Source organism: Anopheles darlingi, chromosome 2, assembly GCF_943734745.1.
Source record: "Anopheles darlingi chromosome 2, idAnoDarlMG_H_01, whole genome shotgun sequence".
In the NCBI taxonomy this organism is placed as follows: domain Eukaryota; kingdom Metazoa; phylum Arthropoda; class Insecta; order Diptera; family Culicidae; genus Anopheles; species Anopheles darlingi.
This window is the reverse complement of record NC_064874.1, coordinates 11182043-11209271: the sequence shown is the minus strand read 5'-3', so window position 1 is coordinate 11209271 and position 27229 is coordinate 11182043. Positions and strand designations below refer to the sequence as shown.

The 27229-nt window shown below is 48.2% G+C and overlaps 1 protein-coding gene across 3 annotated transcripts in view; it reads left to right on the top strand.

Annotated features, from left to right (window-relative positions):
- Positions 1–27229, top strand: part of LOC125950338 (furin-like protease 2) — a 185726-nt gene that overhangs the window by 65668 nt on the left and 92829 nt on the right. For all 3 annotated transcript variants that reach the window (XM_049678233.1, XM_049678235.1, XM_049678232.1), the window contains exon 3: positions 25908–27027. In XM_049678233.1, coding sequence (XP_049534190.1) covers positions 26278–27027 — 750 coding nt within the window. In that variant the 5' untranslated portion in view covers positions 25908–26277. The remainder of the gene's footprint in view (positions 1–25907; positions 27028–27229) is intronic.

The following is a 27229-nucleotide window of genomic DNA, read 5'->3' as shown; positions in this document are numbered from 1 at the left end:
TCGTCGGTTGCAAAGTTGCTTGTCACTATGGTGTGGGTTGCGTCTCAATTTGAATGTTCAATTCTTCGCGCCTAGGGCGGCGGCCTGTGTTTCGATGTTGCATGCTGGCGAATGTAAAATGTTTTTCAGTTTATAGTTGTTCATGTTTGGTTTTCATCCCTCGATGCAACCTGACATAGGCAAACATTTTCACACCATGCCTTTGTCTGTTTTGACTTATTTTATTTCGAAATATAATAGATCACTGTAATGGTGCAATGAATCCAAAAATCCAATCAATCGTTCACTTAACCATCATATCGTTACCGTCGGTACCAGCTCGTAAACAAACCATGCAGCTATAGTTTTGAGCTTAAGCACTGGCGTAATTGCAGCTTTGTTGTCGGTTATTATCGTTGTGCTTCCGTGATTTCGGAAAGGAATGTGTAGAGGGGGCGAGGAGGTCAATTGACTTAATGACGCAGGCCAACCGGTTCGGTTTGTGGGAAGCCGAAGTAATTGTTGAACACCCCCCCCCCCCCCCCCCCTCCCCGTACGGTCAAGCGTCTCGCTTGCAGGCCTTTCGCTCGAGATACTGCTAGATAACGTTGGGTAGAGGCCGTCTGTAGCGTTGAGTCGGTGTCGGGACTCGTAAATTTTTTAAACACTTTTATCGCAACACTTTAACCCCGCTAGCCACCAGTACCTATTGCGTGACATGTTTATGTTTTTTTTTTCGCTGCTTGTAAGTAAACGTTTATAAGTGTTGGATGCATCGCGTGCGTAAATGAAGCACTAGGTTAAGCAAGTCTGGCGTAATCGTCGGTAGCATAAATCATACATTATGAGTGCAAAATACCACCAAATTGGTCCGCACAACTGTCAGACTATACATACAAATACAAAAAAAGATACAAATACAATCTCGCTTGTGTCAGTGATGCTCTTGAAGCCAATCTACGGGATAAGAACTACCCTATAAGCCAATGAAACAGCTGATGTGGATCAAGCTTATCCATCAACATGGTAAACTATGTTACGCAATGCTTTTGTGTTTGTTAAAATCAGCCATGTAAAAGCGTAAGCACCGGATCGCAACCAGCAAAAGGAAATGGTACGAGAAGGATAATGAACAGAGAGGATAAGACCCTATCCATGCAACAATGTAAATACGATGAACTATGCTTGTCAATTAAGCTTGGGACATGTCAAGCAGTTTTCAACAAGTCCCTCCTCCTGTCCCGCCTGCTGCACTAACGACGGTTGTTGATTGCACCTCGCTCTACTCCATGCTGCTTGTGTATGAGTGTGTGCGCGTCTGTGTGTGCCCGCTGTGCATCGAGTGCAGATTGCAGATTGCTAGCGGCAGCGGCACACTGCACTTTCAACAACTGAATCCCTTCCACGCTGGCGAGGAACTGGAACATGCCACGCGTTCCGTGACGAACGTTAAGTCGCGCGCTTACGCCCCCAACCCCCGCGTGGCGTAATAAGAAGGATGGCGTGCGATCGGATCTGTTGGTACACCTGCCGATGGTGGGGTTTGCCGATTGGAGTGGCTTTTGTTGCATTGGTAAACAAATGTCATCACTCCAGGGAGAAGGGTCGGAGGGAGGGATGGTAAAAAGGGCGCTCAATGGGAAGTTGATTTATTGCATCAGTCTCGTGACATGAATGCAGGCTTTGGCTCACGTGCGAGCTCTCCTGCAGACACCGAAAGCGGGAACCTCTGGTTTCCGGAAGCCAACGGATCCGTTATGTAAAGTCGGAAGAAATGTTCGTGCGGTGGCGGCTTTGATATAACATTACAGAGCTTTCAAGTGATCTAGCTAATTTCTGAAGATGGTTTTAGTGCGAATATCATACAAAAAATTATCGCATAGTTATAGATGAGCATACGGATGCTCCTCATGCACATAATTCGATTGTGGAATTAGATAACAATTGCCAACAATAGTATCGCCCACAATAGGCTTTCGTTCTGATCCAAGATTAACTGATTCAAGTGACATCAGACCATCGACAGCGACATCAGACCGTCACATCATAACACGCTCTTCATTTTGTACTTTCCCAAGGCCATTCAATTCGATTCGGTTCGATTTCATTTTCCCTTGTTTGCATCTCGCAATCGTGGGCCACGGTTTTATGATGACGAAGGCACCTTCCTTCCCTATCTCATCGTGAAGCATCCCATGCAATCACGGTGGTGAACTCACCGAGCGTCAGCAGGCGCGCCCTACCGAACGGTTGCCCGTTCTCCAGCTCCCGGAGCAGCATATTTTGGGGCGACGAGCATCGTATGCGGTATGCAAAACTTCCGCTTCTGCAACCGATGATTTGCATCCGGTAGGCGGCAGGAGAAGGAGAAGGTGGAGGCTTCCGTTTCGATGTTTCGATCCCGGAAAGACAGCAACCGAGGAACCGAACCGTCGTCGTGTGCAGCCGAAGTTAATGAATGAGATTTCGTTAGCAAATTTTGATTAGATTGGGAATTGGCAGGAATCGCTCCGGTTCCGTCGGAGCTGCATCGTTTCTAGACACACACAGCATACACACGGTATGTTCAACGTGTGGCAGCACGCTTGTTGATGCAAATGCCTGCTCAGCGTGCCCGGCAGAACTCTCTGTCGGTGCTGATGAAGCAGTGATTCTTAAACTTTGCTTCCTCTGCGCTCGTTAGTGCAATGGTACGAGGGGGCGAGGCGCGTATGTTTCGATAGAGCGAGCTAGAGGAGAATGCAATTGAACTCAAAAACTGGGGCATCACTGGCATTAGTGTTGTGTTTGATATCGTTGGAATAATGATTGCAATCGATAGTGCGCTTTAACGAGGGGTTGGCTGGTATGCTCTTGACGAATGCACAGTGCAATTTGGTGTTTACTTTTGCAACTGGTTTATTGCAGTGTGCTGTTTTCTCATGTATGTTTCTTCCGTTTTTTTTTTGGTCTCATTACAGGTATGCGTTGCTGTCACTGAACACAGGAATATTTCAAAAAGGTTAACAGACAAGCCGTTGTAGCAAGCGTAAGATATCAATCTTCTTGTTCTGTTGATGTGTTATTGTTGGTCCACAGATGACATGCCACCTTACGTGCCACTGTCACGGTATGTGCTAATTCGTTGCTGGCACACGCGTCTGCTCCCAATGTCATCAGCATCGCATGTTTGAACACCTTGAGAATTAATTGAAAACACAATCCACCATCCACTCTAATCTCTCTGATCGCGTCGAAAATTGTCGCACAAAATGTCGGAATCGTAATCGATTACCTCAGCCTTTTTGCAAGATGCCCCGCGAAGGCGTTACGGAACGCTGCGCACGGAAGGCGGAACGGAACGTGCGGTTTCACTTACGCGGTTCGCGAGCGCACGCCACTCGTCGTCCGGCAAACCGAATTGTAAGGCCCTGACATACTTTTCATGCTCTCTGTTTGCGTCCTCCTCCTCCTCCTCCTCCACCTCCTCCTTCATTGCCCGATCGGTCACCGTTCGTCGCGAGATGAAAGTGACAAACGCGTTTCAAATGTGTGTCGCCGCCGATCCGTCGATTCGTAATTCAATTAGTACTCTTGCCACTCCCAAGGGGGGGGGGGGGGGGTGTTGGAGCCTGTGCAACCCTGCTCGTAAGCTGCTCCATTTCGCAGGCCCTCAGCAAAGTGCTCCATATTTGATTAAAAAGACAATCAAACTGGCCGATTGAGGTGGTCCGCCTGTGTCCTGTGAGTTGGTTGTGGTTCGGCTTTCTGTCTTTCGAAAACCAAATGCAGTTAATACATGCGCGCGCTCTGCATTCAATGCCATCGATGGTGGAATGCAAACGAGAGCGAATTGTGCATGGATCCAGGGTGGCGCAACAGAGAACGCGAAAGCTGAATGCGACTGAAGCAAGCTCGTTGATTGAATTCCAAGCCATATTGATTCTGTATAAAATTAAGAACACACTCGGTAAGGAGGGAGGGAGGGACGAGGGATGCCATAAAATCAAGGAGATGTTTATTTATGCTTCGGACTGCCATTTGCTGCTTCTGCCGCTGCTGCAGCTGCTGCGTGAGAATATTATTAAGTTGAGCGATGTCGTGTTCCCGATGACTCGATACTCGACTTTCCACGGAGGTATTTTTGGACCTTGGAGGCGTTATTCGTTACTGTTTACCCTAGACTCATGGTGTTGGTCGCTTTTTTTTATCGGTTCTTTTGTGTGTCAATAAGATCGAAAGGTTCTACATTAAACTACCGAAAGATCATGTCCTTGCAGTGTTGTGTGTGTGTGTGTGTGGCCTGCACTTTGTGTCCTAATATCGGGAGGACGAATTCAAACGCTCCCATATCCAGCGGATGCACATAGCGCTCGTAAATTGTTCCAGACGGTCGCGGCATCTGCTTTACTTTGTTTTTGGCCCTCACCAGAAAAAAACAAGAGAAATAAAACGAGACAAACAGCGTAGTTTATGGGTTTACTGTGTTTATAGTCATCGACACGAAGAGAGACACGCCATCGCGGTGAACCTGTAGTCCACGCGGCGTTGGCGTGGATGACACCCCCTCCCCCTCACCTCTCCTCCCCCCTTTTGGCGCTAGTCGTGCAATGGAATGCAAACAGCTTTGGCGACGGCGTGGTGGCGGTTCGGTGCTGGGGGAAAATTTAATTTTGCCCAAAATGCTAATTCGCGTTGCGTGACGCGAATTTTTCCTCCGATCCGCGCCCGGACTGCAATACTTCTTTTGTGCGGCACCGTATGCCGTGTCGTGTAGGTTGCCCAGGAATTGTCCAATGGACGCACGACACATGGTGTGTGTGTGTCGCGGTCGCGAGTTATGGTGCGATCGTGAAGTCATGCAAACGCTAGTTATGGTTTCTAAATCAGACCGATTATCGCACTGGAATGAAAATCAGTGCTCACGGTGCGACCACGGGCTAGATCCGCTTAGTAATGGCCTTTGGCGAATGTAAGCGAGGCTACCGCTTCTCGGTGCATGAGAAACAGATTGAACCTGGCTGATGATGATCTATCGGTTGCGCTCGATCGAAACACGGGTGGTTAGGATGCTATCGCTCAGAATTTCACACTCCCGGTCTACATGTTTGCTAATAGCCGTAGCGCATCAGTGAGTGGGAAGGAGGTGGCGCGCTGTTTGTTAAGATTACAGCTCTTGGAAATCGGGTTGATAAGCGTATGCAGCGTGAAAGATTACAATCGCCATTCCATTTATAGTTTCGTTGAATTGTTTTGCATTAGCGCTCTCATATGCAACACGGCTGCTGACAGAAGCAATTCAATCTTTCATTATCTACTTTATCACCTTGTTTTATAATTCATCTAAATCCAGAAACGCGTGATGTCGCTTAGTATACTCAAGTGAAACGTGCAAAAAAAAAACCGTTTATCAGCTGTAATCAGCATCATCGCTTAATAATCATACGGAAAACTGTTGTAAACTCTCGATCGATAAAAGTTGGTAAAAGCAATTCCAGATTAAATGTACGCTTCAATTCAATATCGCGTCGCTAGCGACGTTGTTGTTGCTACTGCTGCTGCTTCTGGGAATATCGTTTCATGAAACGATAATCAAACGCTTTGCAAGGGTGGGGGCGTACAACGCGCTCAACGCTTTTCACGGCAGCAGCAACATACATCATCAAGCATGCTGTGTATGGCGTTTGGAGCCCGGCCCGGAACGCCAAGCCTCGTGCTCATGCTCACTCACCGAACGGAACACAGAACGGAGCGCAGACTTATGCTGACAGCCCGTAAAATTGCAAAAATCTAATTATGCTTCTTATCAGTTTGTGTTCTCGTGTAATCGCGGCATACGAAATCAAGAGCCAGTATTGTGCTCCGGGCTCACCCTCCCCGGTCCCGGCTCTCTCGCTCTCTAGTGTGCTCCTCGTATGTGCGCAGCAGCAACAGCAGCCGAAGCAGCAGTAGCAGATCTTTCGCTGGGTGAAAGGAGTGAGACGCAGAGCCGCGATGATGCTGGCCTGCAGCGTGTTCGTAGGCAGGAGGATACACACCGAGAAAGCAGAAAGTATAATGATGCCGCTGTTTTTCCTGCGCCAACACAAACGCCTTCCGGCGGCTCTGGTGGCGGCTCTGGTGGAACAAGGACGACTGCTTAGTTTGATTTCTTCCCATGCTCTTTCTGGCCCCATTCCTGCTGTTTGTGCCCCCCGCCATTGCTCCCATCCCACGGTTGCTGGCGGCTAGGTGATATTAATTAATCAAACTTTGGTGAGATCCTGCCGTCCCCGCTCCTCTCCACCATTACGTGTTAACATGCGTTATGCACCGTTTGAACCTCAAACATGGTTCGTGTGTTCCCCACGGCAGGAAGGTTTGGATTCCAACCGAGCAAAAGGATCGCCAGAGGGAGAGAGAGAGCGAGAGAGGGAGAGTGACGCAGTTGCCGAGTTTCCGGTGGGTGGAAATTTAATTATTGCCTTCGTCCCCTTCACACCAAAAAATTATGGCAATTCAATCACATTAAGGGCCTGCGAGCATATTGCTACCGTTGGGATCGTCTTTTCCCGACGACAAAGCGCTATCTCTGGCTCTGGTGGACGGTCGGACTCTTCCTTGTTTCGAGTTTTATTAGCTGGATTTTGCTAGCCAACAAATGGGTTCTTCGGCGTTCTACGTTCTGTTTGCGCAACAACTTTATTAATGATCAACAACACAACATCATCAGCGTGATGCTGTGCAAGTTCCCGTTGTCACCTGCGGGAGCAGTCGACGTAATTTAATTGATTTTCGATCCCAGGGTTATTGTCCTGCGGGTGTTTTGTGCGATAATTGGATCCATTCCGGATGCAGTGGCTCGTTAGCGCTCCGTGCACTAATTGAGTTGGTTGTTGTCGCAGGGAAAAAAAATCCCAAGAACAACAGAATGTATGTACCTATCGCATTTATTGGGAATAAAGCAAAGGGCGAGGCCGATTCATTAGGGGATTTGCGCTGTTTATCGATGGCGATGTCTGAACTCCGCGCAGACAATCGCAACACAAATACGTCATTTTTAGAAGAAGAAAAAAAAGCAAACAGCGCTAAGAAATGCAAGACTGCAAGGAGCTAATCTTATTTCCTTGGCCGAGCTAGTCTGTACCACACTCGTCAAGGATTTCTCGTTTGCCAGCAAGCAAGGACACGAGACGAGCGACAGAATGGTGCCATGCTTCCGGACAGTCGACAGTCTTGACGCTTTCTTCCTTCGCATTCATCTCGGACCTTGGAGAGTGTGTGCGGCGCTAAGTAGGAAATAGGAAAGTGTGGGATAAATTTAATTAGCATACATTCGATCGGTGTCACCGACAGGAGGAAGAGGAGAAGGCAAAACTCCCGTCCCAAGCAGTGGTCCCAACAACCACCACGCACACATGCTTGCCTGGTAGGAGTATGTTGTGGAGGATGGATGGTAAATGACCATCCATCCTGGGCTGTGACACGACAACCTAGATTTCCCTCGAGACTGATGAGTGGAAGGAAAAATTACCTCGGTGCGGTACGTCCCACTCCCTCAGGGAGGGGGGTAGGAGAGTGAGCTGGTGGTGGTCCTGCCAGTTGCGCTCTCGAAGAAAAGGAAACCGAAGTGACCTTTTGACCACTGGGGGGGGCACGGACAAAGCTGGGGCGCTCTCCACCATCACCGCGTCCAACGACCACCGGCTCCTAGTTGTGCGGAAGCTGTGTCCGCAATGTGTGTGTGTCTGTGTGTGTGTGTGTGTGTTTTGCCATCATCAGGAGCAGCCTCATCTAAAGTGATGAGGGATTGAGCAATTCCCTTGACCAAATATGGCAGCGACGAACGATTTTTCATCGCTATCCGGCAGCTCGGCGGCGAGTGAACAAAGTTGATCCTTAATTTGAGCACTGAGTCAGGCCGCGGTGACTTGCCGGCTCGAGGCCATTGGGACCACCGGCAGCTGTTGACGTTGTCAATTTGATTATGTTGTTTGCGTTTTTTTTTTGTTGTTTAATTTCTTCGCTTTCGTTTCGTGACTGGCTTTTCTTTTATTTTATATAGCATCATTCTTGGTGATTTTATATGACTTTCATATGAACCAGTTATATTATTGGGTGTTAAAACACTTTTCTTATCAGGTGTTTTCTTGTATAGGTGTTCGAAAACTATTTTCAATATCAATAACGGTTTCGTTATAAATTTAGATTTTTTCAATAATTAACCTTATTATAATATACGCAAGACTGTTAAACTTGACGAATTATCAAAACATCAGGGTGCAGCATATCATTATTGGATGCACCAGAGCGCATGTGAAAACAAAAATGAATCTTCCTAGTACTCTTTACTATCGATTCTCTCGAATGGATACGGAAACTATGCTAAGAAGGGAGATATTACACTCTCTGTTAAATATGTTAAACGAACCGTACTAAACGAAGCATCATAGAGTGACGTTTGATAACTCGTTCCCTCCTGGGACCGCCCACTCTTCCTTCGCTTGCACTAACCCGAAAGAGCTGCGGGTTGCTATTCATTGAAAGTAAAATAGAAGGAAAAAAAAACAAACGCTACAATCTGCTGCTGGTCTTCGCGGGAATCCGTTTCTTCGCATTTTTATTTTCACTGCTCTATCGCGAGCTGATCGTACCGTGGTTTCGCGTTGTCGTGGTTTTCCATCAAGTTCCTGCTTAGAAAATGTGCCGGTGGTGTGATGGGAATGTGTACGTTGACTAGGATATGCATGACGTGCTTTCGGCCAATCGCACATGTCGAGCGCAGCCCGGGTACCTCTTAGGACTCTTCTGCCACAGCTACCGATGCTAATCTCATGGGAGAAGTAGCAGCTCACCATGTTTGTTAAACCCGCAGAAGCATCAGCAGCAGCAGCGTCCGCGAACAGAACGCGCGCGTAGCTGAGTGTGTCTGTTTCATTTTATTTCATTCTTTGTCCATCATACTTCTGCATCCCTTCGTGGTATCTAGCGCTGCGCTCCGGAATCGTGGATCATCATGCTTCTTTTGGCTAGATGCAGCGCGCGAGCGTGTGTGTGTGACCGTTTTCATGGATTTTCGGTACGTTTAAGTTTGCGGCAATGCATGAAACGATTGGTGGACGTAGTGCTGCTGCTGCAGCTACTATTAGGTGATGCCCGTCGCAATAACCTGCCGTTTTCATGTGGAAAATCTAATAAGATCGCATGCTTTTCATGCTCGTTTGAGCGTTGCACCGATGAAGTGTCCTTATGTTCTGTATTCGCTACTATCCTGTCAGATACTTCATCGCACGGTTAACATATTTTACGAGAGCACGGTACACTGCTCTTGATACATTTTCGTGGAAATATTCCATATTTCTGTGCAAAAATTGATCCTCCGTAACTTTTATCAGTTGATTGGTTAAAAAACAGGTGTGTCTACTCATCCTTGGAAAACGTTCAGAAAAAATCCGTTACCTTGGTAGATACCACCGGATATTTTGTGATCTATCTTTTGGAAGAAATCCCTTAATTTTTCGCCAACCAACCAACGCTCAAAGGTAATGAAACGCGGAGAGAGTGAACGAAAAATAATAAACCATAAAAGGTTGAATCGGTGGCCGAGCATTTTCAATTTTCCCTATCATTGAGTGGCGAGCTACCGGTTTCTTTGATCGTTGGATGGAAATTGGAAGGTTTGTGCTTTTGATGCTGCTCTTTCTCGCTCTCTCTCTCTCTCTCTCTCTCTCTCTCTCTCTCTCTATCTCTCTTTCTCTCGCTGGTGCTGGGAAAGGCCTTTTCCGGGTGATAAAACACACTCACGCAAGAAGATAGCGCAAATAGATCCCGTTCGAAAAAGAAGAGAAACACAGAAAAAAGTGTAGAAAACGAATGGCGACAAATGAAGTGGAAATTTCGCCTGGAAGGACCAACCACGGGTACGGCGACAACGGTGAAGGACCGAGTGCACTAGACAAATACTAGAGTCACTGAAGTGCATAAAAGCACTCCTCCCCTCGAGGGAAGGGGATGCATTTTGCTACGAGCAAATGTTTAGGTAGGGCATCATCTCTCGTTCAGGACCAGAAGCAGAGAGTCTTCCTCCTCTCTCTCTCTCTCTTTTCCTTTCTCCCTGCTCGGCAGACCATTACCGACCGAACTGCTTGAGAAACAAAAAGGAACTGGCGAACGGAAAATGGTACCACTTCTTCGGTTCGTTTGATCGTAAGGAATAAAGTAGAACGTCGGGGGCATTACCTGGGTGCGCTCGGTGCAAGTGCTTGATGAAATGAAAGGTTTGTTTTCCTCTTTTCCATTTCAACAGTTTTCCAGAGAATTCGGTTTTAATTTGAATCAAATTGAACTGCAGTGGAGCTAAAAATGGAAGTTTTTTTCCCGTTAAACATTCCATTTTGTTCCTACAAACATACCTTGAGCAAATGAAATACTTGGAAACTCAGCTAATATTTTGCAACAACATGATTAAAAAAATGGATGGTCTAATCGATGTGTCTTTTCTGGTGCCTAGCGCAACCTTTGCCACATGATTTGGCGGATGATGGAAATGACAGCATGTCTTCGGTGCATTCGAGCATGACAGCATGTGTCGAAACATGCCGCTCCTGCTGCCAGGGATTTTTACGCTTTTCTTTTGTATCGTTGGAGCATTGTGAACAAAACATAACAGTCTTGACAGACAAACGGAAACATAAATGTGCATTCAGTACGGTTATTTTAAACTCGAAAAGGCATTGGATTTTTTCATTCTCTCTGCAATGTTCTCTGTTTAGATTCGAAAGCGAAACACTGTTCAAAGATCTCATATCTTCTGTGAATGACATTCTGTTACTCTTTATTTAACAGAAATTTCACTGTTGAAACATAAACTTTTGGATCAACACATTCAATTGAGTTTAAAATATTTAAAACTTGCTTCTAAATGTGATGTTAACTGTTATTGAAATCATCGAGACGACGGACTTGACATTGCCGGACATTTTTTCAAAAAGTTCTTTTTTTTCTTGGTAAACCCTCCAATTGATTTAAACTTACTTTTTTACAAATGACTCCTGATCCGAGTTTCCTCTTGTTGCTTCGATGGCAGCAGCGACTCCAGATAATGGTTTGGATTGGGACAAGCCCCCCCCTCCCCCCCCCGCTGCTACATCTCCGCCATGATTGATGTACAATTACCCGCAGGCAGAAGCACACACACACACACACACACGCGCGTGATTCAAGACGGAGGAGCAGAAGGGCGGTGAACAAAAAAGGGAACGAAAAGTCATATCGCCAATCATGTTTTCCCCGGAATTGGGTTATCGATTCCAAGGCGATTCCGGCAGGCATACGCGCCCCACCCGGTACCTGATTCCCTGACCTGACAGCGACTAACTATGTGGTTCATCCTGCCTAATAGACCACCACCACCACCTACCACCGGGACCTGATGGCCTGTTGGCGCCCTGGTACCACCAGCGTGACATGGCTGTTCCTGTGACTGATTTGTGGCAGCGAAAAAGTAAAAGAAAAAAGATACAGACAGAGGACGATGGTCGGAAAGATGAAGAAGAACGATAAAAATTGAGTCCTAGTCACTTGGCGTGTGCTCTGAATAATGGGGGCGGTCGAAGATAATTTAAAATCGATTATCCCAACACGTACGAAGGGAAGGGAACGGGGGATCGAGGATCGATTCGCTCGGTATCGGTTCGGTGGCTCAATGCGGTGCTGTACTCTGTTTAAGCTTGGCCATTATCGTGACAAACAATCTTATGACATGGCATCAAAGCGCCGGCCAACGATAGGGGATGGGCCCCGATAGGCCAGTGGCACCGTAGGTGGGGCTCATATGTGACCGCCTGAGGGGTTTCCCTTCGATTTGCTGCTCCAGGCTGATGTTATAATCAACGATTTGGTATGGTACAGACAATGGCCTTTTTACAGATCAAATAATCAGTTACAAGGATTGGCCGTCCGTATGATTGACAGTGATTTTAATCAAGGGGAAGAAACGCACTGATGTGCGATATCCAGCATGTTGAGACTGAACAGCTTATGTATGTTTATGGTTGGCGTGTATGTTTGACTTTATTTAAGTTACTAAAGAAGCTGAATTGACTGCCTATTCCATCGAACGAAATTTGTGGCTCGGGTCTCGGTACGTCGAAATCACCGGAGTCGTATCCTTAAAAGCTAGTGCTTCTTTCGCAAATGCTATACATGCCCATATCCCTTTCGGGCACCAACGCTATGCGTAAGTGAGCGAAGAAATAGATTGGCTTCATCGAACAGTTCCCGACGTCGTTTGACAACCTTATATAGGTTAAAACTTCGAAAGGCAGTAACAAAACGCGCAACCCCTTGGCTTACGAAGTTGGAGAACCATATTGAACTCGAACCTGAAAGCTTGCCCCCCTCTGCTTTTTGTGATTATAAACTTTATCCAATCAAACTTTGGCCTTTCCGGTGCGCCGGTTCGCGGTCCAAAGGTTGACTCTACTTACGACAGGTACTCCGATTGGTGCAGGTGCAATCGCTGCACCAACCACATGTTTGGTCTGCAGCTTTGGCAGCGTTCACCTCGGGTGTTGTGGTCAAACGTGGGTATGTAGACACATGCGGGCCTCGGGCCTGCCGCTGAAGTGCTGTGTGCTGTTCAATAGTTTCCGCGTTACGAGTTTTTATTCAATTTGTAGCCCATTTGCCGAGTGCAGAACAACACACGCAAAAGCACCAGCGGGGGGGAGGCTTCAATTCAACGCCACCCCGCCACCAGTGTTGATGATGGATGTTGGACGTACTTTATCTGACACATCGGTCGAAACAATTGATTGGAAAACTATTCAGGCTGCCTACTGGGCTCTTGACGGTTCATTTTATTTCTCACGTGAAGGGGTGGTGGCTGCTCTTGACTGACATGCGGCGAAAATCCAAACGTGCGTGAAGAAGAGAGGGAAAGTACGAGTAACACGAGGAGTGGTTTGAAAAAAATCGAAAGGATTTCCTTAGGAAATCCCTTCACAAATCCCTTACCTGAACAAAGCTGTGATGAAGGTATGGGATTAGGGTGAGAAATACAGCGCGCCCTGCCGCGTACGCGACTCTCTTGGGGGTGGCTCCACTCACGTTCCCGGCTATCCTGAAGAATGTGGATATCCGGTGGTTTCGATCTCAGCTCCAGGATATTCCCCGGTTAAGGCACGTGCTTGTAGCGAGCAGCTATCGGGCAGTCAGTAGCCGGATTTTGAGCAAACGAAGTCAAAGAAGAAGAAGAAGAAGTAAGAGCCAAGCAGAAATACGTGCAAAACCTCCATCAAAGATAGCAAGGCAGGGATGCCCGAGCCGTCCGAGTTGCTTCCCGATTCGCAATCCCTGGGCAATTCCGCTCAATTCATTCTCATCTCGATTGACATGATGGCGTTTCTGTCATGTTTTCTTCCCTTTTTTCCTGGGATTTCGTCATTCCCTATTGGATTCCCCGTTACACGCGGACGCGGCACATGATTTGCTGGTGGTTAGAGGAGCAAAATCTTTGTAATCCAACATCCCACCGCACGTGGACTGGTCGTGAGGTCGTGGGCTAGATTGGTGAAATCGCTACCTTAAATCGAGGAAGGATCGCGAAATGATTCTCAAAACTGTGTTCTTGCCCTTTGCTCCCATTGGGTTGTTGGTATTGTCGATGACCTAACAGCGGCCAGGCGCCTCCATGAGGGGACGACACCTTGGCACTGTGTCGTGTAGGAGTCGGTATCGGATGGTGAAATGTCACGCGTAAAGGACACGCGTCAAACACACACGCTGTCTAGCGAAAACTGTCGCGACTCTTGTGTGAGAGACTGTCAGGCGGTTGGTTTGGAGAAGTCAGAAGAGAAGAGCACATTCACGTCCGTCGGTTTGTTGCGCTATCTCCATTTCGTTTCGGTTGTAGAAGCGTATTGTGTGTTCATCGATCACACCCTCCTCGGATCGGGCCTTTCTTTGTACTATCCAGCTACCGTGGAGATGGATCTGTCAAATGACTGGACCTCGAGTCACGTGGTGCCGAACCCGTGGTACGCACGCACACTCCGTAACATTCAATCATTTCAATCATTTCCTCCTTCGCCGTCGCCACAAAACAAATGACAGTCCCTATTGGTCGGACGTCAAAACCACAAGTGATGCATGCACCGTAACGTGCCATGGCTTCGATTTTCGCCGGAACGTACGTGCCCTTGGTTGGCATGAACGTCGGTTAGTGATAATCAGGTTTCAGTGGCCATCAAGAAACTAGCATTTGTTACTGTTTTCTGGAACGATGACCACACGTTCACAACTGCTGTGACGCGCTTTGGTGTCATCAGGATTCGGATGTTTGGTGTTTAAATTTAACTCAAAGAGTATTTTGATAGAACTTAAGGGAGTTTTGGTAATATTAGTTGGACCATTGAAGCATCTTTCGAAGAGCGAAAAAATCGTATAAACCCCTTCTGACAATGATACCATGTTTCTTTACTTACGTTTCTTACGTTTCTTTTTACTGACTCTAGCATCATTGTCAGAAGAGGAACATGGTACATAATGTTTCTGACACGTTCGTTAAATTACATAGCTGTCAATCCTTGGAGCAAGGAAGACTACCGGCAAATGTATTGGTGCAAAAGAACAAACCATAACGGCGCCTTGTCACCGAACTATCGAGAGCGAGGTGTATGTCCTGCAGTTCCACATTGAAGCTCCTTAATGCAGTTCTGATTTTTAACGACGATTTATCATCACGACCTTGTTCCTCCCAGGTGACATGGCGGATTGCAGGTTCGTTTGCACTCAAGCTGCCAAGTAGACACTCCAGTAGCGGAGCGAGGTACGTACTCGATTCCAAACACTAAACGTCAGCGAGTTTGACAGTAGCCTGAGGACAAAGACACTGCAAAGGCTTCTATTATGATAAAGCTGCATATTCACTGGTAATGTAGGTGTGTCGGGAGGGGCATCGGTTTTCTTCTGCTTTTTTTTTTGCTTTCTTACCTCGCCTCACCACCTCCAGGTGTCAGCATTCCTACTGATCCTGCCACACTTCGTGGCCCACCGAGGATTGGTGGAATGTGCAGCCGGGCCACTATCAATCATCTAACGATGACTAATGGTAGAAAGATGTCTCATCTATCTGGTTGCTAGCTGGATTTCTGGCTGGCTGGCTGGCTGGCTGGCTGGAAAATAGGAATCCTCCATTCCCCTGTGGAAAGCTGTGGTAGAAGTAGATGTGCCCACAGTTTGGTGCAGCGGTTGTCTTGCTCAATTTGTTTTTTTTTCCTCTCTTTTTCTGCTGCTCTCTCTGTCTCTCTGGTGCTCTCTTTCTCTCTGTCATCTTCTATTCGTCCTCGACGAAGAAACTCTCCTAATGGATCGGTTGCCACCAACCAGAGGTGGAAAGGTGACGGGATCGAAGGAAGCCCAGTACACAAAACCACGCACGAACCGCTTTCCAGATGGTTCCAGATGGTGGCACGATCATATGAATAATGTTCTCCGGACCGGATAACCTAGCTTTTACCTCGGCGTCCTTTGGATGAGCTACTGCTACTGCTGCTACTGCTGCTTAGTGTTTCGTAGAATTGCTTCGAGCGGATGGATGTGATGGAGAGTATAAATGTGTGTATGTGCGCTTCTGAGTAATGATGGATACACCACCACTGGCGGGCGAGCGGGAGGTTTGTTGACTTCCTCTGACATGTCTGTTGACCCTTCACACATCCACGCGCATAAACCTACAGGCGCAAAGGACAGGACACCACCTCCTCCTCCATGATGGTGATGACCATCATCTGGCTCAAGAACTTGTGTGCCTCGGATGTGGCTCTGTTGCTGGGCAGTTTATGCAAAAAGTGTGGCGAGAGGAGAAGAAGTGGGGATGATGCGCAGGCCAGGAAGATGACTGTGTGGTAGCGGACGACGCTCCTATGGTCATTTGTTATGTAATTGGACAGTTGATTTCCGTCAAACTGTCAATTACCGTCGAGTGGGAAGTTTATAAATATTTACTTTCCTTTCCTGCCACCTTTGAGCCACCAGCCCGGCTTGCGTCTTAGGTTGTGCTCGTTCTCTTTCACTCACACCTGTTACATGATGGAGCGGTTCTTGCGCTGTTCTCTCCTACACGCCCAAGTGGACATTGGACCTTGGAAAAGTGAAGAAATATGAAGGAAAGCGAAGAATCAGTAGTGGGCTGATCGAAACCGCCTCAGGGACGCTCAAAGTGAACACATATGTGGAACGCTTTTTTTTTTGTTGCTGCTGCTCGCCTTATTGTAATAAAATGGATCGATCGAACGCCCCATCAACTTGGGGTGTTTCGGATGAAATAGTGATAATCATGTTGAATTCCTCTTCGAAGAAGTTGCGAAAAGTGTTAAAAGAAAATTTTATTTTTTTAATGATAACCATTACAAACAATTGGCTTCATGTTTCCATAATACTCGACATAATACACTGTCCATAATACCCGACATTCTTATAGGAACTCCAACTAGTATGACGTATGACAGGTCAATAGGTATTTTAGTTAACAATATTAAAAGTAAGCTAATTACGTCATAAATTGTATAACCTACACAAATTGATTCAAGGTATCAATTTGGATTAGACATTGTTAAGGTTTCCCATTCCATTAAAACATTGATGTTGTGCGCCAGACTTGGGAATATTGCTCTTAAACTTCCTCAAAGCACACAGTATTAGGTACCAATTTTTGGCCAGGTATTATCTCCTGCTTGGGACAGAAGAAAGGAGGGCAGAGATGCAAACCGGAACTTCCTGTACGGTTCGGTTTATGCTTCATCTACCTAGGATCTTTTTCCCTAGTATCGCCTGTCACTGACAACATCACATCTCCATCTCTTTGTCTATAAGCTAGAACGTGCCGTGCGGTGTTGTTTTGATCGATACGAAAAGATGTCGCTCCTCGGTTCTAAGCATTTGGCTTTGTGGTAGCCCGAGAAACATCCGATAAGAACATGCCCGTCCTTTTCTTCTTCCTCCTTCCGTCGTTTTCTTGCTTAACCTGTCACTAACGCTGAATCGAAGAACGCTTCCAATACTCCCGCCGGCGGTGGCGGCGGCGGCGGGGCTGGTATGTCACTTGCCAAGTGCACCAAAATTTTTCCTATCGATTATCCTGCGACAGTCATGCCGGTTCGATGAGAAATGACATGAATGCCAACGACTTGACGATGCTTTCAGCTGGAGCTGCAAACTCGACTCGAATTATGAGAGAGGTTCTGTGGTGTGCATACACCCGGAAGGGTAACTTGACATCGACACTATCAGTGCCGTCATCGGCGACATTCTCATCCTCGGAAGCAGCACCAACAGCAGCAGAGCACGAACGATAATGCGCTGAGCTGTGATGACACCACACGAAGCAGTCTGCAGCAGATAACGGGGTGTCCCGAGAAGCGAAGCCCATAAACCGTTCGCATCGCTTGATCCCATCGTGTCAACGTACCATGCATGTGTGTGTGTGTTTGTGTGGGTGTGTCTCTGTGTGGTTTTTTGGAAAAACACATTTCATGCTCGTGACATAAATAGAACGGAAATTAAAACTCAAACAACTGCCAACGGCATCGAGGAGCAGGCTGCTTGCTACCAGTGTTTCCGATCAGTGGCGAAATGATTTGAATAAATCAGGCCGCAATCTTTGCCATCGAACACGACCGATGATAATGATGATCGATTTTTCACTCTTTCGTCGACGCTGCTACAGAGGAAACTCTTCATAGTGGTTGCTGCAGAAACAATATTCTGATTTGTTGTCTAATTTTAACATCGAAGTCGACGAAAGGACCGCCTAAAGTCACATGTTTTAGAGGGCCGTTAGTTGTTAGACTGTTCTAGTGATTCGTTTGAGGCGCTATCCGCAGTCACTTTACCATTCCATTCAGCTGTGCTCTCGTAAAATGTACGAAGAATTCCTTTGCGAGGTGGTGACAAAAACACAATGTGACCTACAACATTACAAATTGACGTCAGTCGACTGACTGACCGCGGCGGGGATCACCACCATTCGTCCACCGCACTGGCACGACCCTCGGGTGTACGTTGGTCGAGAAGAACATTAGTCGGCGTAACCTTTCTCCTTCTCCAAGCACCCCATTTGCAGGTTCACTTTGCCGGATGGTGATCTCAAAGTTGATGGGATAGGACGATTCCTGAGGTTCGTGACCACCGCTGGACCTCCTCATGGGATGTCGCGTAGGTCAAGGGAACATTAACCTTTGCCTTTTTTTTTTGGCACACTTGCGGGAGGTTCGAGGTCCGGTCCCCGCCGTTCCATTGAGCAGCAAAAACTCATTCGCCTCGGAACGTGTAAAGCGCACTTTGCGCGCTACATTTTATCCAGTCATCCATCCACCAGGAAAACCGAGCGAGCAACTGAGGGCGGCATTAGAACCCTGTTAGCATTGCTCTCAGTCAGACTGCCGCAGTAGTAGAGCATCGGTCACGGCCGTAGAGACATATAAGCATTACTTTCATGTCTGAAGAAGTGCGTTAACAGTGAGCTGTTTCGGGATTTGTTTCGCTCGATGGATCAAATACGTACATCATCCTGTGTTGTGTCAATAGTGTGTTCTGAGGAGTTGCATTAATCATTAGCATCGACCTTTGTTGTTCTTCTTGGTCGATAAAGGTGACAGTCGTACGGTGAGTTCGTCTTTCTTGCCAGCTACTTAAGACAACAGAAGAAAGTTGTTTCAGGGTGCAGCCACGACAATCCGTTTCGGTTGAAGGTATTTGCATGAATTTCGCAAAGAAAGGTCAAATGTAGATGGCTTTTGCGGACTTTCTGTCAGGCATTTGCAGGTATAGCATGTCTGGCTTTTCTTTACGGCTTTTATTTTACTTGTTTTTGTTTGAAAGAGCTTTACTTTAAAACTAACGACAGCAACGAGCAGTGAAGTTGTTGTTGTTTCGGAAGTTGCGGAGCATCGGGGACCATCGACTGGTATCAGAGTGTTCGGGGTTCTCCTAGCACCATTCACCATTTTATCACATTGTTTGAATGCCATTGAAGCAAACTAAAGTATAGGATCAAATCTGTCACAATCTTCGCTTCGCATCAGGAAGGGCAAGGGGAAAGAAAAAGGGGGAGAGGGGGCCCACTGGGTGTTTATGATTTCACTGCTTTTCCCGGGCCTTTCCTTTTGCGGGGGGAGGGGGGTAGGGGGGGTGCCATGGCGTCGGAAAAACAGTCGAAAAGCCTTAAAAACAACAACAACAAACAGCTTTCCATGCCCTGCGCTTGAGTGCGCACTAAGTGTTACGGTCAATTTGCTAGGTCGCTGCGCGAGTATGAGACAGAGAGAGAGAGAGAGAGAGAGAGAGAGAGAGAGAGAAAAAAAAAGAGAGACAGGGAGAGAGAGAGCTTAGTGCGAATCGCAGCTGTAAGTGCGTAAAAAAGGGTTTTATGTAACCTTTTTGCGCCTTAATACGTCCGAGGACATTAAGACCCTCGCGGAAGGCAGCCTGCCTAGTAGCTGGCTGACACGGCAGGGCATTGCATGTAAAAGGGACAGTAGTATTGGACCGGAATAATGTAAAAAGCATCTCCGATTGGGCTACTTAGCTTACGCGGTGCCACTTAGCCAGGGAGGGCGCCTTAGTATGCCTTTTTCAGATTTCATTGTTTTGTTGTTCGAAAACCCTTTCTTTCGGGGTTTTAAGAACATTCCGGATGGATGGATGGATGGATGGATGGATGGATGGATGGATGGTGTGTGCTGTGACGCAAGGTCCTTGTTTCGTCGGATTCCATTTTAGCCTTTTTTTTTTCAAAAAACCCGCCTCTGTTGGAACAGACAGACATTTTCAAGAAACAGAAACATCAAACAATGGAGCGCGCTCGTGTCTCGTCTCTGGTATACTTCAAATTAATTGGTATACTCAAGGGGCCTTACGCTTCGACGAGTCTTACGTATGTTACCCCATACCCCCGGCCAATGGCGAATGCACTCCAACAAGCATCTCGTTATTTGAACCAATCAGCGTAAGCTGCACACCAGACATCCATCCATCTATCCATCCGTGGACCACCGTGGATGCACTTCCCGGGAAACGTTCCCGGACGTGGACCGGGCGATCGAATGTCCATCAGCGTTTGTGCCGGCGACGGTGGAACTAATTTTCCACTCGTGTCACGCTCATCAATCCGAAAACAGTCAACTGTTTGGCCCCGAGTTGCCTGGTGCGGCTAGTGTACTACACTACCACAAGCGGTACGAGACCCACACACACACACACACACACACACACACACACACACACACACACACACACACACACACACACACACACACACACACACACACACACACACACACACACACACACACACACACACACACACACACACACACACACACACACACACACACACACACACACACACACACACACACACACACACACACACACACACACACACACACACACACACACACACACACACACACACATTCGTTGATCGTCGTTGCTCAACGACCACGAGCCTTGTTAAAATACATTCCGCAGCTACAACTCGAGCACATACAGTCCTTCTGATGGTGACGGAACGTTGTTTGAACATGGACGATAGTGTGGGCGATACTGATGGTGGAGTTTCGTGCCGACTCCTGACAACGAACGGACGGCGGGGTCTTGGTCGGACCGACGAGAATAGCAACCCCCCCCCCCCTCCCCTTCCGTGTAGGCATTCGCCTGGTACCGAGTCCTTTGAGTCAAGGACTCGGTCGCCATCACACCCCGCCCTTTTTCTCCAATGGATGGACAGTCCAATGGCAATGGTGAAGGCTAACAACTACTGGCGGACCTCCTCCAGGGCTGACCCAGTTCCAGGGCTGACGCTCAGCCTCCATGTGGATTGAAGCTGTGCGGACGTCACTCCTCCACAAGCTCTTCTGGTGGTGGTGGTGGTGGTGGTAGTGGTAGTTGCAAAGTGCTCGATTTTATTTCACTATTCTCGCCGCTGGAGCTCCTCTGGACGGGGGTTGCTTTGCAATTTAAATCATCCTCGCTCTTCTTCGGTCTCTTTTTCCTTTTCTTTTTTTTCTAGTGGCCCTGACTACCAACTGTCGGATTCGTTTTATTTCTTTTCATACGCGAAATTGATGTATATGTTTGTAAAACCTTCCATATGGGATCACACACAATGGAAACCTTACCACGACAGGGAATACGACGACGACGACGACGACGACGACGGCAGCGATGGACTAAACTCCTCCTTTTTCATGACGTTCCAACCACAAAGACAAATAGTACAGACCGTTGTTCGTTGTTTGATTTCGTATAATTTTCTAATGGCCACATCCTATGATAGAAGAACCAAGGAGAACAGATGGATGGACCTGAACAATCCGGCAATTGATGCAGATGGGACTCGCAAACATAGCAGATGATTTCGTTTCACTCCTCGCATTGCTCGTTTCACCGCCATCAAAATGTACCTTTCCTGGTCGAGTCGCAACGAGTATCTGGCCAGAAATTTCGCAACATCGAAGCAGCAAGAGGCACACTCCGGTTTTGCGGTGATGACGCTATCGTTCGATCGGTGTTAACAAACCTTAACGATCACACACCAGATAACGCTCGTAATCGGACGGCGCTTGCGGCTACCCTTATTTTCGTGATCGTTTTCGGGTTTTCCTCTGGTTTGTTTTTTGATGTTTTTTCTCCTCCCCATTGAAAACAACCCTCATTAGTTCGGGCGGGCTCTCGACGTCGGGTGTCGGAAAATTTCGAAAACTTCACTTTCGACCTGTCATATGGATGAAGGCGCTCCGTTCGTCACCTCGAACCTTGGTGTGGAACACACAACTGACAGCACCATTATCATCATCCATCGGCCGGTGGCGCCCCCCTCCCCTTCCCCCTTTTTTCGGGACAAATCTCGCGTTCATCGAGCGGCGTGCGAGTTCTGATTCGGTGGTTTGGAAAATGGCCCATCAGATTTGGTCGTAACGGTCCGGTTTTTCGGCCGGGGAATATTGGGTAGAGCCACACACACACGCACACACCGAGGCGACAAGAAATTAGGAAGCTCATTCGTTTTGCGTTTATTGTGAAAGTTGGTCCTTTCGAACCCCGGGCGTCTTTGGGGGGGCCGTCGACGATTGTGGTGCGAACGAGCGACTCCCCTTTTTTGATTGGGAGCATTTCACGTTAAAGTGTTATCACCGTTTGGGTTTTGTTTTTTATTTTTTTGGGTCCAGGGACAAAGAAATCATTGATGCAAGGGCTGGGGATGAGTAGCTTTAAAATGGAAAATGGTTGATCCAGTTCAGTCGCATCGCTCGTCACGATGAAGTAGTTTTTGGTGGAATTGGTTTCTGTTCTGGTCCATTTCTGGGTGTCTCAAACTAAATCTGGTTAAGTGTCAGCTGAGTTCGCGAGTCAACCAACATTATCCAGTTCGGATTTCGTTCCGTAAAAGGTAAATAATTTCCATAAAAGGCAAAGTCTCCAAAAGTCCAAAAGAGAGAGAAAAAAAGAAAGAAACGAGATTTTAAATCACAATCTCTTAGTCTCTATCTCTCTCTCTCTCTCTCTCTCCCAGCGACGAATTCGACTCCTACTCTGCCACTCGTGGAGGTGCCATTTAGAATAATGTATTTAAATTTCATTAGCCGACGGAAAACAGAAAGGAAAAACATTTTGTGCTCACCTTCTGCGCTCCGGAAGAAAACGAAAAGGCCGGGGGGGTGTGGAGGAGGGGTCGCAAAAAACACCAAATTACCTGCCCAAAACACACTCGTTCTACGGAACGTCGAGTGCCTCGCAAAGGTTCTCTTCTCGCCCGGTTCCGGCAACTGCTGCTGCCGCTGCTGCCGAGAAGACGCGCCGAGGGCTTGATTAGGGTGCCATCTTCGGTGGCCTTGGGACCATTAATTACCATTAGAACCCCCGCCGGGGGAAGGGACCCAACCGCGCTGCTGCTACCGTTTCCATTCCCGGTGGCACTGACTGACGATTAGATTTGTGTCACTATGTTTGCTGTGCCCTTCTCGCCCCGCCTCGCCTCGCCTCGCCTCTGGCCCGCTTTTCTGGTTTCAGTTTTTCATTCAGTCTTCCATCTTCTCCGAACTTCTTAAATTGTATTTCACTTTTCCCGCTAGGAGATTTATCCCGGTACAAAAACCGTGAACCTCAGCGGACTTTTCTCTGTTTCTTTTTTCGCGCGAGTACCTTCCGGGCCGTGTGTGTATGTGAGGATGTGTCCAGGAGGAGTGAGGGGGGAGGGTACCATTTTCCACCTCCTCAACTTTAAATCACGGTGGCGATGCGAGGCGGCGCAGGACTGAAGGCCCCATTTCCATCTCCATTTCTCGTGCACTGAACCTGATCGTTCAGCCCCTTCTAGAGGGTGTGCTGGAGGGGGAGATGGAGGGGGAGGCCATCGTTCATTCTTCTTAATTGGATTATGGTTGTGAGCTGGTGTTCCCCCCCCCCCCGGTGCCGGTCCCCAGGACTCTGTTTCGTGCCTTTTCCTTCGTTCGTTTCTGTTGCTGTTGGATTCCTTCTCTTGTTCTTCTCTTCCCAGAACCCCACAGTACTTCGGGCACCTTCTGATGCCCCCGGGCACTGGCAGGTAGCATAACATAGAAGCATCAGCAAACACGAAACGAACCTAGCGGCTTACCAGTGCCGGCGAGTGGGTGGTTGGTGGTACAATCATCCTGACAAATGTTGATTATGTTTTAAATATTAGGCCGTCGCGGCGCAGTGCCTTTGGAGTGGAGTGCCGGTTTTTTGGAGTCCGTGGATGCTTCCTCTTCCCTCGTCCCTTCCTTTTGCGCGCAAAGTGTGATTCGTTGTGACGCTTCGTCTCACGTTGCGATTTGCTTCTCAAACAGCAGCAGCAGCAACAACAACATAGCCACCGCCACCTCAAACGTAGGCGCGTGCCTAAGACGCGCCCAAGACAGACGAGTGCACAAAGTAATACCGACAACTGCGTACGGCCCCGGTAAGCAGTGCTGGTTGGGTGGTGCCCGCCGGTGGGGACTAGACTGCTGTCTGTTTGGTTGCTTTTGCAAAGCCACAAAAAAGCGTGTTATCCCCGTGAAATGAGGTTCGCCTTCCTTTTCTGTTGCTGCTGCTGCTGTTGCTTTACACTTGTTTACCGGCATCGCGCACCGTGGCCAACACGACGCAGGCCAAGTTAATTAACATTTAAATATTTATAATTAAAACTTCAAGCGGCCTCACGCTCGCTCTTTCTTTCTCTCTCTTTGCTGTTTCGGTTCACTGCCAGCGATTGACATTGAGTTGGCATTTGGGGGATCGGATTTCAGGATTCTCATTAGCATAATGTGTAGCGACCGATCCTATTTCCTATCGTTACGCACATATTCCGCTCGAGTTCGAGATGATCAAATAGCTTTAATAGAATTTCGAAAAAGGCATCTAAAATCGATATTCATTTAATGCGATACCTGTGCATGTGTGTGTGTTGGGGACAGCATAAACAGCGGACGCTAGGCCACCACTACGTAAGGTCATTCGATGAGAGCGTCCTAGACCATCGTACCTGCCGTGCCCGAAGCGAAGATTCCCAGTTTAAGGAAGTGTAAATTGCGTCCTACCGAAGCGAACTAGCTGTGACCGAGGGATCGGAGAATGTGCCAGCCTCTCCAGCCTCTGTGCAAGAATGTTGATTACATCTTATTCATTTGCGAGATAAGCTGCCTGCAGAGGCAGGGGAGGGACTGCTGCCGTATCGCGTTGTTCAACAACCGTAATGCAAACAAATAGAGCGAAAGTACATGAATACCTTTCGCTTTGAGTATCCCCGTACCGTCTGCCTCCCCCGCCACCACTTGCTGCCAATGGCGACCAAGCACCTGCCGAAGGACCATCGCTGCTGTCGCTGGCCGGGAGTGCCAGTCGCTCGCTAGCATTCCGCCCGTAATCACGGGACACCGAACCGCATCGTTTGCAAAACGTTTCGCCTCCTCCTATCTGTTGCCTGGACTCTGCGTTCGCGCTCGCGCTATCGTTTGTTTGGCCTCTGACCTTTCTTCTTTCTCCTTTTTTTTCTTCCTTTGGCTGAAGCGCAAAACGCGAATGCCAAGACCAGCTTTGACTGGCCTGTGGGTGGGTGGATGGTGAAGGGCCAGGCCAGTAAGAGATAAAATGGAACAAACTCCTCCTTCCATGAGGTAGCAGTCTGACAAACACACACACACACAGAGCGAGCGATCACAATGGTGAAGAGATCGGGGGTGTCTTTTCTTTTCTAGATCTTCTAGACCCAGGGGCTATAATATGCAGCGCGTTTGCCAGCTAGCCAGCCAGCCAGCCATCGTCGTAGCTCATCTCATGCGACGGTTCGAGATAGGTAATAATGCTGTCAGGCCACAGGTCTCCCCGGGTGTTAGGTGCTTACTTTACCTATCTTTCGGTGTCCACCTCTCCTGGGGTGGTTTGGCCCCGTGGTGGTAGTGCGCAGGCATTGCGATTTACATTTTGATTAACCATTCAGTTGGTGGTTGGAAAAATTGTCGAAAACACTCCCGCTGGTGGCCGTTCAGTGGGTGCGCAGTGGAAGATTGTCTCAGATTTTCATATTCTCTTTACGCTCCCTTAACGAAGAAGGGACTCGTGGTCGTGCTGCGGTGCGCTGTGTTGTGTTGTGAGGCATCATAAAACATCCGAAGTAATATTGCACCCAGCAACCCAGCCCAATTTCATGTTGCAAGGGATTAGCCTGCTATGTGCCATGGAAAAGCATTACGCAGCGAAATGAGATTGTATTGCAACCCGCCGGGAGGGTTTATGGTTGTATTTGGTCGTTTCGTTTTATCGGGCCATGATAAAGCCATCTAATTACCATTTTTCAATTTGCAGCCTTTTCGGATAACCGGAAAATTCGCAAACTGGGATCACAGCATTACGAGATAAGACTTTTGTGCTAATTCTATTCCGCTTTTCTCTATTTCTACTTTTAGGTTCACTTGTTGTTTGCAACAGAGAATGTTACGCTTCTAGTGTCGCTATCCTGGACGGTGTTGTATGGTAAAGAGGCAAAGAGGCAAATAGTGCGCCCCTCCCCCTATTCCCCGGCAGAGGCCGTTGGTTTGGCGCAGTTAACAGGTCTCCTGGTACGCCACCGAAAAACCTGCGTTTATGACCGCGTTAAGTACCGACGACGCCGATTTGCCGCACAAGTGTTGTTCGTCACCGCGCAGTCGGAGCTGCCGCTACAGCCGCCGTTGGTCAGCCGAGACTCGTAGTAAACGCGGGAGGCACACGTTGGCCGCCAGCTAGAGCCCCATCAGCAGCGCGCCCGGTTTCGGCCCTGCGCGATCGCACCACGAGATGGCGATCACGGGAGTCAGCAAGCGAACGGTGCCGAGACTCGCCACCCGGTCCTGGCCACTAAGTGCGCAGCGTTTACCGTCAGATCAACCGCAGCCACCGCCAGTCTGCCACAGCCACCGACAGCAGCAACAGCAGCAGCAGCAGCATCGCCATCATCACGACAGCAGTGCTCATCAACATCATCAACACCATCACCACCACCACCAGCATCATCATCATCATCATCAGCGCCATCATGAGCAGCAATTGCAGCATTACTCACACCAATCACAGCAGCAGCGTGTGCTACATCAACGGCCACCATGCTCGTCGAAGCTCGTCCCTAACACCACCGCCAGGATATGGGGCGTTGCGCTGGTGGTGATGTTGTCGCTTTCGGCTCTGCCAACGATGGCGGCAGGCACGACGGTGCAGCCAGACGACGCAGGACGAGCCGGTAGTGATGGTGGTGGTGGTGGCGTCACGGTGCCGAATGTGACCCTCGCTAATGGAGACAGTAATTATAGGCCAGCGAAGCGGCATAATTATAACGCTAGTGACGATGATCTAATTACGCATCTCGATGCGTTCATGGTGTACGCAGCCGGTCCACTACCGCTGGCCGCGGTGGACGCAGCCAAACCGAAACCGCGTCCCCATGACCGGCCGTCCGCCATCTACATGAACGAGTTCGCGGTCTACATCCCGGGCGGTATCGCCATCGCCGATACCGTCGCGCACAAGTACGGTTTCTCCAATCTGGGACAGGTGAGTAAACGCCCCCAATCAAGCATCCTCAGGGGGGGGGAGTCAATAGAGTGTGGTGTGCGGGGTGGATCGTTACACAATTTCAATTTTCAATTTCCATCCCCTCATTACAACCTTCCCCGACGGTTCCACTCGGGGATACACATTCACGGAGCACAGGACTATGCAGGGGTCATAATGCAAAAGTGACAAAATTACTGGC